This window comes from Cnephaeus nilssonii (genome assembly GCF_951640355.1).
Source record: "Cnephaeus nilssonii genome assembly, chromosome: 14".
NCBI lineage: Eukaryota > Metazoa > Chordata > Mammalia > Chiroptera > Vespertilionidae > Cnephaeus > Cnephaeus nilssonii.
In genome coordinates this window covers 15035377-15050937 of record NC_137085.1, presented here as the reverse complement: position 1 = coordinate 15050937, position 15561 = coordinate 15035377, and the positions used below count along the sequence as shown (strand labels likewise).

The window sequence follows — 15561 nt, the reverse complement described above, 5'->3', positions numbered from 1 at the left end:
GCCATCCCTTATTGATGGATTCCTCACTACCATAAACAATGCTGCAGTGGACATCCTATGAATCTCCCTTTGTGAATTTTTGTGTGCATTTACCTGGACTATGCACCCAGGATTGGGACTGCTGGGTCAAAGAGCATACATATATTGAATGTCATATATTTCTGTCATATTGCTCTTCATAATGGTTGTACTATTTATACTCCCACTAGCACTGTATAAGGGTTTTCATATCTCCACATCCTCAGCAACATTTGGTATCATTTGCCTCGCTAAAATGTACCACTTTTGAGGGGTAGAAAGTGATATTTCATTATTGTTTTAATTTGGATTCTTCTGATTACTATTGATTTTAGACATTTCTTCATATAGGTATTGGCCATTTGGGCTGCCCATCTATAAATTACTAATTCCTACCTTTCACACTTTTTTGTCTATTTTTTAATTTCGGTTTTCTTGTATATTTCTCATAGATTTTATCTCTGATATACTTCTTTTTGCAATAATAAACCATTGTATGTTTTGAACAGGAATTTTTAATGTTGGATGTAGTCAAATTCATTTCATTTTATTATTTATATATTTGGGGGGGGGGAATTGTTAAGAAGCCTTTCCACACCCTTAGTTAACAAAGATATTGCTGTATATTTTATTAGTTTCACAGATTTAACTTTTAAATGTTTTAATCTGTCTGGCATCTACCTTTATATTGGATGTTTTTATTTCTGGCAAGAAGTAAAATGGACTTCTCTTAGTGTTAGCTTTCTCTTCTGTACTTTTCCATCTCATAGGAGAGTTGATAATGAGAATTGAAATAGTCAAGAACAGGTATTGATGGGAAAAATGGATCAAATTAAGATAATTTTAAAAAAACCTATTGTCATTAAGTACCATATATAGTGCATGAACTGTTTGCCAGATTCTTTGTTTATATGATTTTTACCCTCACAAAACCCCTTTGAGGAAAATATTGTTACTATTATGTAACTGACAAGTAAAACAAGGCATAGAAAGACTAAGTGTCTTGCCCATAGTCACATATAGAGTAAGTTCTTTCTGGACTCCATGCTCCTTCAATGATACTGCAAACCTCTTAATTGTATCCACCGAGTTTTATTTTAATACTAGAGGCCTGGTGCATGAATTTGTGCACAGGTGGGATCCCTAGGCCTGGCTGGTGATCAGGGCCAGGCCGATCGGGGTCTGCCAGCCAGGGCAAGGGACAGGGTGCAGGAGGTTGGTTGGCCACTAGCACGAAGGAGGGAGCTGGCCCTTGGCCCCCCTGGGGAAGGGTCCATGTCTGCCACCCACCCCTGGTTCCTCATCCCAGCCCGGGGCTCTGAGGGCCCTGGAGGGGTTGGGAGAGGAGGCATCGGTCACTGGGCCGGGTGCAGAAGAAACAGATACTGGATGCCGTCGCTAGCACCCCGAAATTGCATGGTTTCCCCCCCCACCACCCTTCCCTCCTTCTTCCCTTGCCACCACCATGGTGGGCGGGCGGTGGGCCAGTCAGAACCCGCTGGCTGGGGAGAGGAACAGGACGTGGGAGGTTGGCCACCAGCCCCAAGGAGGCAGCTAACCCTTGGCACCTCTGGGAAAGGGGTCACGTCCGCCGCCACCCACCCCTGGTTCCCCATCCCAGCCCGGGGCCTTCAGGAGAGGAGGCGACAGTCGCCAGGCCAGGCGATGTCGCCAGCTGGCCATGGGAGGTTGACTGTGGGAGCGCACTGACCACCAGAGGGCAGCTCGTGCGTTGAGTATCTGCCCCTTGGTGGTCAGTGCATGTCATAGCAACTGGTTGGCTGGTTGTTCTGGTCGGTCAGTCATATGGTTGCTTAGGATTTTATATATATAGATTATATCCTCAGCATTTATCAAAGATTAATGAAGAAAGTAGTTACCTGAGAAATGTTCCTGTCTCTTCTGCAAAGCCATGTGACTTGTCCATTAAATTGCAAAATGTCACTATTTTTTAAAGCATCTACCATGTGCCAGGGACTGTATTAAATGCTGGGACTACAGCATTCAATAAGAGATGGTTCCTGCCCTCACAGAGCTTTCTTAGAAGGACAATGGGAGTATATGTGATGACTACTGTGGACTCTGCAGTATTACAGATCACAGGTCCATCTGTAGTAGCTGTGTGACCTTCAACAATTTACTTTCTAAGCCTCAGTTTCCTCATCTATAAAATAAAAATAATAATAGACCTAGCATATAGGAATGTTGTGAGGATCTAATGAAACTTCATTTAAAGAGCTTAGCAGAGTCCTTGCTATTCTATCAGTAAAATGGTAAATATTATCCTCCTTATGAAATAAATGAGTTATTATAGTAGAAAAATGCTCTGATACTGATGTGCTAAAACTCTTATAATGTATAGAGAACAAGTATCTAAGTAAGACTGAGAAGAGATGGTGGAAAGAATTTCAGAGCCTGTTTCCTAATGGAGCTAATCTTCACATTTCCTTGACTAAGGAATTATATGTTATTTTTAGATTTCAGTTCCAAGAACAATTTTCTCTTTGGACAAAATGACTACCTCACTTATACTGGTGAATCATATTTATATAACCTATTTGTTTCCTCTTTTATAATAACCAGAAAGCTTACAGTCAAATTTAATCTTTTATTTAAAGAGATTCCATAAGCCTAGGGTTTTATAAAAATCTTTAATCATTTTTAACTCCCTTATAAAATTTTTAAGTTGTTATTATTAAAGAGTTTTATTTTTTTTAGTTCCTTGAAGGTAGCTATATTGTAAATAATCTTCTAATAGTCTTCCCTCAAGAATTCTGTGTAAATCTAATAACTTTTTAAAAATTTATTTCAGGTGTCATTAGCAGACAAAAGGAGTTCCCATACAGGGTACCATTAGATTTGGTCCCCAAAACAAAAGTCAAAAGGATTGTAAGTGTAAAAGGTAAATTAACAAATGCCATTTTTATTTATCATTTCACTTTCTGCTTCAAACAAAATTCAAATATCGTCATGATTATTCTCTTTCTCCTCTTCTCTACTCAGTGGTATATACAAATTCACCCTACAATTATTCCCTCCTTCAAATCCCTGACCACTTTTCCAACTATCTTCTTCCACTGGCCTGATTTCAATGGAGACTTATTCTCCTTGATGGAGATTGGGGGCTGCCATTGGCCCAAAGACTTCTCTACAATGCAGGTGAAGCTGCTTCTAGACTTAAGAACTTTCCATGAGCTTAATGGCTAGTCCTGCTCCAGAGAATGCCTTATGAACTGCAATTGGCCCCAAAACGGCAGCACTGCTCTGCTCAGGTACCAATCCCAGGGGGTTCATTTGCATTTGCAGAAGTGGTGGCTTTGCTGGTCTCCAGACTTTACAATTCAATGACATATCATCAAAGTAATAGAAGGCCCTGATTACACTTTATCTCAGATAAGATCTTGGAATCACTGAATGTTAGTACTGGCAACTAACTTTTTAAATCATGTGCTACCTTGTTGTGTGTATGAGAAAGTGGTTTGCATAGTGAGTTGTGGACTCACAAAGCATTCACAATTCAGATTCTTTGCTTTGCTTTGGGGAGCAACTGATTAATAAGGTTTACAATGTCTAATGTTATTAGATTGAATGGAAATTAATTTGCCATGTACTCTATGAAGTAATTTGCCCACTGTATTACACCATTTTACCACCATACATCAGTGGTATTTTTTAAAATATATTTTTATTGATTTCAGAGAGAAAGGGAGAGGGAGTGAGAGATAGAAACATCAATGATGAGAGAGAATCATTGATCAGCTGACTCCTGCACATCCCAGACTGGGGATGGAGCCTGCAACTTGGGCATGTGCTCTGACCAAGAGTCAAACCATGACCTCCTGGTTCATAGGTCAACACTCAACCACTGAGCCATGCTGGCTGGACACTAACAATGGTATTATAAGCCTACTTTAGATGTGTTTTTAAAAAAATCTATCTTCCTAACCAAATCTTTTATTTTTTATCTCCCCAGTTCTGAGAAGTAGTTCAACTGCCTAGATAAAAAGGAAAGAATAAGAATGCTTGCTCTTATCTCTATTTAAAATATACTATTACTCAGAAATTAATAGAAATTAACTGTGCCTCTTTTGAATTGTGTGTGTGTTTTAGGACTACTTATGGGTGAGGTCATGTCTGCAGTTCTGAGTCGGGAAGGCATTGATATGCTTACCAACCTCCCCAAGGGAAATGCAGAGGCGGAATTGATGAGCATTGTCCCGGTATTCTATGTTTATCACTATCTGGAAAGAGGAGATCATTGGAGCACTTATTTTCAAAATGCATTAATTGAAAAACAATACCTGAAGAGAAAATTAAAAGAAGGTAAATTATCTATTTCACATATTGTACATAAAAATCTTGTATTTTTTAAACCAATAGTTTAATTGAACTAATATTTATGTTGTTATGAATTACACAAAAGCTTAATTATAAAAGCATTTCAGCAAAAAAAAAATAATAAGATAGACTCTACTATATGAATAAATACTATTTGCTGTTGCATTTTGGCTTAACTTTCTAAATTGCATGGATGAGAGACAAAACACCTGCATTCCAAAGCACTTCCTCCCTTCTTGAATGAGCTCAGAATGTTTTACTTGATAATTCCCAATTCAGGTAATTTGTAATCTTCCTTTGCTAAGTTCAATGTTGGCCACAGAGCATATGCTTACTGCCCAACATCAAGGGAAATTTACCACTTTATTATCCAGGGGCTAATGAAGCACTCTGAGTAGATATGGAGGTCAATGAAGCACTCTCTTCTTTTTCTGGTGCCTCTTAGGGATGATAAGCATCATGTCCTACAAAAATCCTGACTATTCTTATAGCATGTGGAAAGGTGGAGATGCTAGTACTTGGTAAGTAGAAGGTTTTGATTTGCATTTTATATAGTAGTTGATTAATTAACTGAAGAATAACAACCTTAATGGAAACTTCATTTGTCTAGTTTCTCAGTCTAAAAGCCTAGTCATCCCTCACTGCCCTCTTTTTCTTACAAGCCACATCTGATCCAGTAAATACTTTTGGCTGCAACCTTCAAAATGTACCCTGAATTTGACTACTTCTTACCAACTGCACTATACCATCCTGATCTAAGTCACTCTTATCTCTCACCTGGATTCTGGCATTAGCCTCCTCAGGTTTTTTTGGCTTTAGCTCTTGACCCTCTTCAATCTATGCAGCACAGCATCTGGAATGACCTTGTTGAAACATTAAGTTAGTTCATGCCATTCAAAACCATTCAGAACCTTCCCATCTTATCAAAGTTCTTACTGGGATCTGCAAGGCCCTCCCTGCTCTGACCCCACCTCACCTCCCCATCTGTATCCCCTTCTACTCTCTTTCATTCCACTAGAACCCCAGTTGGCTTCCTTGCTGTTCCTCAAACATGCCAGTCATGCTTCCAATTCAGGGCCTTTGCATTGACTATTCCTTTTATCTGGAATGCTCTCCCCAGGTATCAGCATGGCTGGCTTCTTTACCTCCATCAGGTCTTTCTCTGTTTTCTTATTCAATGCACATGAAGCAAGAGGTCTCTGGTTCGATTCCCAGTCAGGGCATATGCCCCAGTTTCGGGCTCAATCCCAAGTAGGAGGTGTGCAGAAGACAACTGATCGATGTGCATGGTCGATGCTCAATCACTGAGCCACACCAGCCAAGATGCAGTGCGTGAGTGCTGATCCAGACTGAAAACCACCACAACAGAAGCTGGGAACTAAATGCCTGGAGAACAGAAACTCCCACAAGAAGATGTGACAGCCTCTCAGTAAATATCCAGAGCCTCTCAGGAGTTCTGGGCAAAACTAAGTGGATAGTGTTCAGCCAAAAACATAGAAACACTTGTGTACTGTCGTAGACCCAATTCCATAAGTTCCTTGAGAGAAATAGATACATAGAAAACAATGGCTTGTACCTGAATACTTTCAAAAATTGGGGGGGGGGGGGGAGGGAGAAATACAGGAAATATGCAAAAAGTACAATGAATAATATATCTTTCATTTTTTAAAGGAAAATAAAAACAAAATTTTAAAGTGAGGGAGGGAGTCAAGTGTCTCAAAGGCATTTGAGGAACTGAAGAATGGGCAGATCTAGGGCAGATGAGTAAGTGAGGGAACCAGAGGAGAGGAATCCTATATAATAAAGATGTAGTATGCAAATGGTTGTTACGCTGTGAAGCGTAATGACCAACCGCATAACGACCAGATCACAGATCAGCAGGAGGGTGGGGCAGCGAGCTCTAAGCGGGTGGCAGAGAACTACAGGAGGGGGCAGGGCAGCAAGCTATGAGGGGTGGTGGGGAGGGCAGAGGGAGCTACAGGAGGGTGGGGCAGTGGGCGGAGAGCTACATGAGGGCGGCAGCGAGCTACTGGCACATGGATTCATGCACAGGGCTACTAGTGAAGGTATAAGAGTCATTATGAGGACTGTGAATTAGATCCTGTCTGATATTCTTTGAGAGATTTCAGTAAAGGCTTAAATTGATTTTTGACTGAATAATTATGATAATGAAAGCTTCATTGTGAGATGGTGAGTCCTGAATCAATGACATGACTCTAGGGGAAGCAGATAAACACATGGATGCTCGGGAAGGGTGTTCAGGCCTCAGACAGGGATTTAGATTTGATAGTTTGTACAGATTTTATAATCTAGAATTTTATGATTTTGCTCTTCCACATCTCATATTCATGGGTCAGTGCCTTGACTCAATACTATTTGTTTTACCATTATTATCTTTAATCTAATTTTTTTTTCCATCAGGCATCAATTTTTAGCTTGTGTATGTGCTAACAGTGTTGCAATCACAGAAGATGTGTGGCTCCCACTTGTTGACTGAATGTTTTTGGAGATCTTCCTAAAATATCCCCTTCTCTTGTAAAATGATGACAACTTACTTTGGAGTTACATGTTTTAAAATGTTTACTTTTAAAGAACAAACACTGTATGAACTAAAACACACTGTAAAGTGAAAGCCAAAAGGGATTCGATTCTAAATGTTTATTTATTTGATTTTTGTCTTAAAGGTTAACAGCTTTTGTTTTAAGAGTACTGGGACAATTACATAAATATTTACCTCAGGACCAAAACTCAATTTGTAATTCTTTAACCTGGTTGGTTGAGCATTGTCAACTAGCAAATGGATCTTTCAAGAAATATTCCAATTATCAACCAGTAAAATTACGGGTAAGGAAACCAAATGTTCAGATCAGCAATAGTTTTGTTTACAAGTTTGAATTTCATTCTCATCCTATTTTAGGATGAAGGGGAGAGGAAAAAATATGTGTATTTCTGCAAGAAGCTTTTCTTGTATACAGGCAAAGAATTTGAAAGGTCTTGTACTACTCTTCAGACCATCCAGTATAGGTCAGATAAGTGATATCTTAGACATCTTATATAACAGGCATTGATGGTTCATAGGGAGCAAGTGCTTGAGATCCTGGAACAGGTAAAATGCACTAATTGTCCACGTACCCTTGGTATGGAATCTGTACGTGAAGTTCCGAGTCCTCTTACAAGTCACGGATGCAGAGTGTTATCATGAAAGATGGGAAGGCCCCTATTTACACTCTGCTGGAAAGAGAGATTGAGGTCAGTTTATTACAAAGTGTTGTTTGAGATTAGAATCTACTTATATGCTTGACATACAAAGTAATTTCAATATTTCTCCAATATATTATACTCCTTAGAAAATTTTTTATCAGACACAAGGAGCTCTCATAATGGTCCTCTGTTGGACCAATAGCAAATTAGGACTCCCTCAAGGTAAGGGGGCAACTGCAAATGGCATTTGAAGGGTAAAATGCTATAACAATTATTTTTTCTTAAGATGTCGATCCCATTCATCCATCTATCTACATTCATTCAACAACTATTCACTGAGCACCTAAAACATGCCAGGGCCTATTTTGGGCAGCATGGGAGAGGAAGAGTGGGAAGGATGGACCAGACAGTGTCCTGCCACAAAGGAGCTCACACACTAGTAGGGAAAGTGGAGTAAAAATACTAATGATTCTAATCAAGATATTAATGTGTGTGTTTATTCGTTTGCTCAGTAAATGTTAATTGAATGTGTTCTAAGTACTACATGGTAGGGTCACAACTGAGGTTACAGAGCTTATGATCTAGCAGAGACACTGAGTAGGTAATTTCAAGTGTTTAGAAAATGGAATGGTACATGTTTAGAAAATGGAAATATCGTTTCATTGAAAGCAGGGGATCTAACCTAGATTGGGGGAGTTACAAAAAATGAGTTGCCAACATCCTGGGAGCTAGGTAGGAGGGAGTCAGGAAGAGTGTTCCAAATGGAGCATCCCTGGCATTTTTGAAGTGGAGAGAGAGGATGGTTCATTCAAAGAGCTGGGGCCAAGAGAGCTAGGGGGTGAGTGACATGAAATAAAACTGGAGAGGTATTAGAGGTCACTTCATGGAAGGTCTTAGAAGCATTGCATTGGAATGTCACTGCCCCAAGAGAAAAAAAAAGGGGGGGGGGGAGAATAGTGGTAGAATAATGTTATGTATTTTTTTAAGAGAGAGCTCTGTTCACTTTTTTTTAAAATATGTTTTTATTGATTTTAGAGAGGAAGGGAGAGGAAGAGAGAGATAGAAACATCAGTGATGAGAAAGAATCATTGATCAGCTGCCTACTGCATAAGCCCACAACCCAGGCAGGGCCCTTAGCTGGAATAGTCCCCAGGCCGATGCTCCATCTACTAAGCCAAACCAGCTTGGGCTGTTTTGTTCATTTTAACAGGGTTTGAAGGAGGGGAAGAATTTGAATGTGCTGAAGAGGTATGAAGTAGAGCTTCAGGGTGGGGAGGTGAGGGAGAGAAGGGCACATGAAGACACGAAGTAAGAAAAACCCAGGGTTTACTAAGAAATGTCAAGCTGTCCAACTAGAAGGTATGAAGGAAGAGAGGGATATTAAGCTCAAAATGGAGATTAGAACGAGATCATTTTGCTTTAAAGACACTACTTCACTCTCCTTTATAATTATTTTTAGGGTACCCTGTCTACTGAAGCCCAAGAGAATGCCTTATATTTTACAGCCTTTGCTGTGATTGGAATTAGAAAGGCTTTTGATATATGCCCCCTAGTGGTAAGTAAGAGGATTTGTTGATTTTTTTCTCTTATACCCATCATCTATTTCTGAACCTTATACTGAGGGGTAGGGGGAGAGCAAAGGCAGACAGACCTTGAAGGTAACTATAACTCCAGAATCAAAGGATTTCAGAATTATGATACATTAGAGACCACCTAATCTAACCCACTGGACAGTTGAGACAACTGAGGCCTATATGACAGGTGAATTCAATTGTGCATTTCCACAGGCTATTGAAATATAGAGCTGGGATTAGAACTGGGATAACTTCTGACTGTGATGAGAGAATGACCCAGCATCCCATCTTCCTTCTCTTACCTCTGCCAAATCTTAGGATATGTATATGACTCTTATCTATTGTTGAAGCACTTTATATCATGGAACTACTGAGGATACACAATGGCATGTTTGCTGCTTTGGGTTATGCTGTTTCATTTCTTGGAAGCTGCGGGGAGAAAGGAGAGGATTCACTTAAGTGAATCAACATAAAAGATTCAAAGGGGTAACAGATGAAGCTCTGATCTGGGAAGAGACGGGTCCCTGAGCTGAGGTTAAGCACTCCTGCCTACAAATCAAAAGTAAATTAGTCCAGTCCTTCAAACCAGCATGCAGAATGAAAATGGAAAAACTCAAGGGAATTTGTAGGACTTGAACCATAAAGCAAAATAATGTTTTTCATTTGTTTCAAGATAATTGTTAATTATGTGTAACAAGACAAAATAATTGATGAGGACCAGTTCACAGGGGCCTAGAGGACCAGTTGGCACCTAGCAGTACATGAGTGAGACACAGATGGAGCTGAGAGAGGAGGAGCCAGGCAAGATGTTAGCAGCATTGCACTGCACTTGCTTCTAACCACTTGTCCAAAATAACTATTTTAGTTGTCGCAGGACAGAGTAATAGAAACTTTTTTCCAGGAATCCTTAGGACCAAAAAGTACTTTGGCAGCTTAACTTTTTTTCTGCTAGTTGTGGTTTTATTTAGTAAAATTCCTTTTGAAAATGTGAATCTGTCTCAGTTATGCTGGGGGTGGGGTGGGGGCTGATGAAAGCTGTGTCTATGCTCAGTGCTTTTTCTTTCTGGCGGCTAGATGTGACTTGGAAGTAGAAACTAAAGTTGAAAACCTCTACAGGGAGATGAGACTTCAGGCACAAAAAGCTTGACCCAATTTGGACAACCTCATTTTCACTTCTGAGATTATACTCTGCTCCTTCTCTGGGAAGGATTTGCTTCTGCCAGACACCATCTATTTCCATTAGGTCATTTCTCTTTCCACCCCTTATCTTGTCTACCCTAGGATGGTGTCACATGGGGGGTAGTTCACATTAGTTGATAGGTTGATGCTTCACAAAGTAACCTAGGTATCTTCTTCCCTTGTTTCCAGAAAATCAACACAGCTCTAACTAAAGCTGACTCATTTCTACTTGAAAATGCCCTCTCGGCCCAGAGTACCTTCACACTGGCCATTGCCGCTTATGCTCTTTCCCTGGGAGATAAAACTCACACACAGTTTCGTTCCATTGTCTCCGCCCTGAAGAAGAAAGCTTCAGTTAAAGGTATGACTGGCTCCATACATTTTTCAGCAAGCGTTTACTAAGTATATAGAATCTGGTCATTCTGGGAAGTAGGTGTGGCATGCAAAGTTGAGTAAGACACAATCCCTGCCCTCAAGGAACAAACCCTCACAATGCAATGTAATAAGTGCCATTCATTCAGTACATATTTATTCATTCCTAAATCTAATAAATATGTATCGAGTACCTCCTATGTATCAGGCACTGTTCTAGGCTCTGGGAATAAAGCAGCAGCAACCACAAGAAAAATCCAGGCCCTCATGAAACTTACATTCTCATTAAGGAGAAACAATGTGACAAATAAGTAAAACGTTGCATATAGTGAATAGGTTGGTAATATGAAGAAAAATCAAGCAGGGAAGGGAGACAGGATGAAGTGGTGGGTTGTAATTTTTTTAAATATATATTTGTATTGATTGCAGAGAGAGAGGGAGAGAGAGATAGAAACATCAATGATGAGAAAGAATCATTGATTGGCTGCCTCCGGCAGGCCCCCTACTGGGCACCAGCCCACAACTCAGCCATGTGTCCTTCCTGGTTCATATCGATGCTCAACCACTGAGCCACACCAGCCAGCCTGGAAGGTTATAATTTTTGATAGGGTGATGAGGCTTAAACCTCACTGAGAAGATGACATTTGAATTGAAAGCTGAAGGAGGTAAGCTGAGGAAGCCAGCCAGTGGCCATCTAGAAGGGTGTTTTTTGGTGGAGTAACAGTATGTGCAAATACCCTGAGGCAGGAGTGTGCCTGGTGCTCTGAGAATGGCAAGGAGGCCAGTGTGGGTGGAGAGGAGAAAGATGAGGGGTAGAAAGTCAGGTTAGGGAAGGAAAGGGTGAAGCAATTATGTAGGGCCTTGGAGGTCATCACAGGATCTCTGCAGGACTCCGGTACATAGTTGTGCAATGTACAAGATTCTCAAGCAAGCTAATGAATTGAGCCCTTGTTCCACTTCCCCACCCATGCGTGTGGTTCGGGCCTGCTTCCACCTGAGCAAGGGGTGTCTGTGTCTCATTCACGTCAAGGTGCCAGGGGGCCAGTGGGAGCCCTAGAACTTTAATTTCCACTTTAAGTGAGAAGGGAAGACATTCGAGGATTTTGAGCAGGGGAGTGCTTTATTTAGCTTATTTTGTACCAGTTTGGCTATAAAGGTATGCATTTCATTTTGAAGACTAAAGATACTGCTTCCTATAGGTCAAGAGTAAAGAAATAGTAACAGTGATCATTGGCCAATGTGCCTATATCAGCATGGGCATGGTTGAGCACTTCTGAGCCCTCTCTTAGCTGGTGTTTTCTAAAAGTTTAATAAATCTTACATGAGGTTTATCACCATGTACAAAATGTGACTTATGTCATCATTTAAAAATGACTGAATTTTAACACATATCTCAAAACCACTTATGCAATACTTACACTAACACCAAACAAATGTCTTGAGTATTATAAGATATGGATCATAAAATATATAATTTAAGAGCTAGAAGAGAACTTAATTCAAATAATATTTGAGCTGGAAGTATCTTTAAACACAAATCTTTCATTCTAAATATAGCAAACCTGAGTCTCTGAGTGGAAAGGAAAACATTTTGTACAAAGTCATGCAAATAATGGAATCCTGAATTTTAAACAGACACATCAAGTTTTTCACTAATCTTCAAAAATGGTTTCTAAATATGCTTTATACAGTTTTTAAAAATAATTTATTTTGAAAAGGAATTTGACGTGACAATTTTAAATTACTAGAACAATAATGAAAAATATAATTAGAACCTAATTTATGAAAAGTGCTGCATATATGAAATTACCTTTAGTGCTTTAAATTGAAAGTAAATAATAAAAGACTGAATGAACTCAGGCTTTGGGTGTGATCTCAAAATTTCCAGAATGTAATTATTTTCTGTCAAGGAACTTCCTAAGTGCTAAGAGCGATAAAGTTGTCTTTTGTTAATGAGGTGACTTTTGGAAAGTCCTTAGGTAACCTAGGGATGGGGGCTGGTTGCCAGGAGAACCAACCATGTTATTAGAGGGTTGGAGCTGTCAGTACCTGCCACCACCACCAACTTCAGGGAAGGAAAGAGGGGCTGGAGGTTACATTAGTCATCAATGGCCAACGATTTGATCAGACATGACTATGCAATGAAGCCTCCAAAAAAACCCAAAAAAACCCAAAAGGACAAGGTTCAAAGAGTTTCCAGGTTGGTAAACATGGAGAGATTCAGGCAGAGAAGGTAAGAAAGCTCTGTACCTTTTCCCCTTACCTTGCCCCATGAATCTCTTTTGTCTGGGTGTTCCCCAGGCACATCCTTTTATACTAAACCAGTAATTGAGTAAGTAAAATGTTTCTCTGAGTTCTGTAAACTGCTTTAGCAAAGTAATCATACCTGAGGGGAGGGTCTTTGAATCCTCCAGTTTATAGCCAGTTGGTCTGATGTACAGGTAACAACACAGGTTTGGGATTAGCATCTGAATGGGAGGATTGTCGGAGAAAGCATCTTGTAGGGCTGATTCTTAACCTGTGAAATTTGATGTTATCTATCTCAGAGTAGATAGGGTCAAAGTTGAGTTCCATTCTCCAGCACCCTGCAGGTGTCCAAGAATTGGTTGTTGGTGTGGTGGAAAACCCCTACCCCATTGGAAATTGAGTCTCAGAACTATCCTAGGCTACCAAAAGATGTGGGCGTTCCATGTTGACCTTTTCAAATAAAGACAAATGGCACTGTATAAAGGGATCTTGTTTTGTATTGGTCACCTTGAGGAATTTTTATAAAAGAATAAGAAACTTCTGGAAATCAGAAGGCCTCTGTCAGAAGAAACTGCTAAAAATCTGTTAGAATTGCTATGTCAAATTCACATTTTTAATCATATTAATCTATATCATTTGTTGATGGTTAGGTATTTCATCCAATTATCGCTTTTGGAAAGATGATCATCAACAGCTGGATAGCCCTGTACCTAACACTGTTACAGCACATATGGTGGAAACCACTGCCTATGCTTTACTTACCATTTTGAACTTGAATGATTTGAATTATGCTAACCCAATCATCAGATGGCTATCTGAAGAGCAGAGATATGGAGGTGGCTTTTATTCAACCCAGGTAATGCTTCTTTTTCTTATCTCATTCCCCTGAAACGTATTAGCTACCTTCCTCACCACACATTTCACGTTTATTCTGGCATGCTATAGATAGGAGTACATGACTAGAATCAAAGGACTCTTAGAGGTTATTTTCATTGACACCCTTCTAACACAGAGGAGCAAATCAACCCTGAGAGGTTCATTCAGGGAGTTAGTGGGTGAGTCAAAATAAAAACTCAGTTCTCCTGACTCTATAAGTCAAGCACTTCCTTTATGATTCTTAAGGGGATCAGCAACTATGTTATATCCTATGTAATAAACGGTGGCTGCCATATAGACAAAAGTACTGATGTTCCCTCCCCCTAAAATAAACAAAAAGTGAAAGAAATACAGATTGTTACATGTTTATCTACCAAGGTAAACTCATTGGAATACATATGTTTTACATTAAAACTATTATATAGTTGTATAGTAAACATCGATATTCAAGTTTAGTTCAAATGTTAGTATCTTCTCTGTTCCCTGGATTTTTTTGGCAATTACAGAGTGTGTACATATGTATATAAGACTTAGAGCTACATGAGTTCTTCAGGATTACTTTAGTGATCATCTAATTCTGGGGGTCAAATGTGTTTCATCTTGGGTACATCTATAGGCTTAAGCAGGAAATATTGACTTATTGATTAGCATTGGCTACCAAGGACATGGGCAGACAGGATAGCATGTATTTGAAAACTCTGATGTGGTTACATTTCCTGATTTTATAGATGAGAAAGAGGAGATCCAGAAAAATTGAGTTCATCCACTTACTCTTTCAACAGATACTTGAATAACTGCCATGTGTGTACTACTAAATGTAATAGATATAATACTTTCCCTCTGACTTACATTACAATGGGGAAGGCTAACAAGAAACTATGCATAAAAGTATTACAAATTGAGATAAATGCTCTAAAGGGCAGAAGGGGGAACCTTAAAAAAGGGAAAGGGAAGGTTATTTAGGGCTTCAAGCTGAAGCCTAAGGATGAAAAGAAAATAGTCATGCAAGGAGTTGGAGTCATTCTTCAAAGAGCAACTTGCCTGTAGTCATATACATTCAGGATTGTGGAGAATCTGGACCTGAAGCCACACCTCCTTCCTGTCCCTGGGGAAGGAGAGAACTTCCTTCCACCTCCACAAGGGGGCCCTTAACCAGTTTCACTCAGTCAGTTGAAGTTTCATCTCCAAACACTGCCCCACCCATAAGAAAGGGTACTTGTAAACAGAGAGCATATAAATAAGCTAAACCTGTTTTTGTGCCTTGCTGCTTGTTGATAGGATACAATTAATGCCATCGAGGGCCTGACAGAATATTCACTCCTGATTAAAAAACTCCATCTGAATATGGATATCAGTGTTTCTTACAAGCATAAAGGTGACTTCTACCATTATAAGATAACACAGACGAATTTCCTTGGAAGACCAGTAGAGGTAAATGAAAGATGTTTTATAATATTTTATAATTGGATTGGACCTTGAAAATCATGTCTTCTCCCACCCCCCCACCTTGTTTTACAAATGTATCTATTCACTACTTAAACAATGAGTGCCTTCTGTGTCCTAAGCAGAGGTGCCTACTTTTTCCTGGCACTGAAGATTCAAAAGTAAAGCTCAAAGAACCTGTGTGTATGTGGGGAGGGAGTGGGGACAGTCATTTAAACCAACAGTGAAAAATATGAGCCTTGATAGATGCATGGAAAGACAGAGAGGGACCTCCTGAGTCAAGCTGAGAAGTAAGAGGAGTTTGTCAAAGGCA

General features: G+C 39.7%; 1 protein-coding gene across 1 annotated transcript in view; it reads left to right on the top strand.

Moving 5' to 3' along the window:
- Window positions 1-15561, top strand: part of C5 (complement C5) — an 84477-nt gene that overhangs the window by 46439 nt on the left and 22477 nt on the right. The window contains exons 23-30 of the mRNA XM_079790439.1: window positions 2831-2920; window positions 4129-4341; window positions 4802-4877; window positions 7041-7200; window positions 9017-9112; window positions 10500-10671; window positions 13580-13785; window positions 15084-15236. Coding sequence (XP_079646565.1) covers window positions 2831-2920; window positions 4129-4341; window positions 4802-4877; window positions 7041-7200; window positions 9017-9112; window positions 10500-10671; window positions 13580-13785; window positions 15084-15236 — 1166 coding nt within the window. The remainder of the gene's footprint in view (window positions 1-2830; window positions 2921-4128; window positions 4342-4801; window positions 4878-7040; window positions 7201-9016; window positions 9113-10499; window positions 10672-13579; window positions 13786-15083; window positions 15237-15561) is intronic.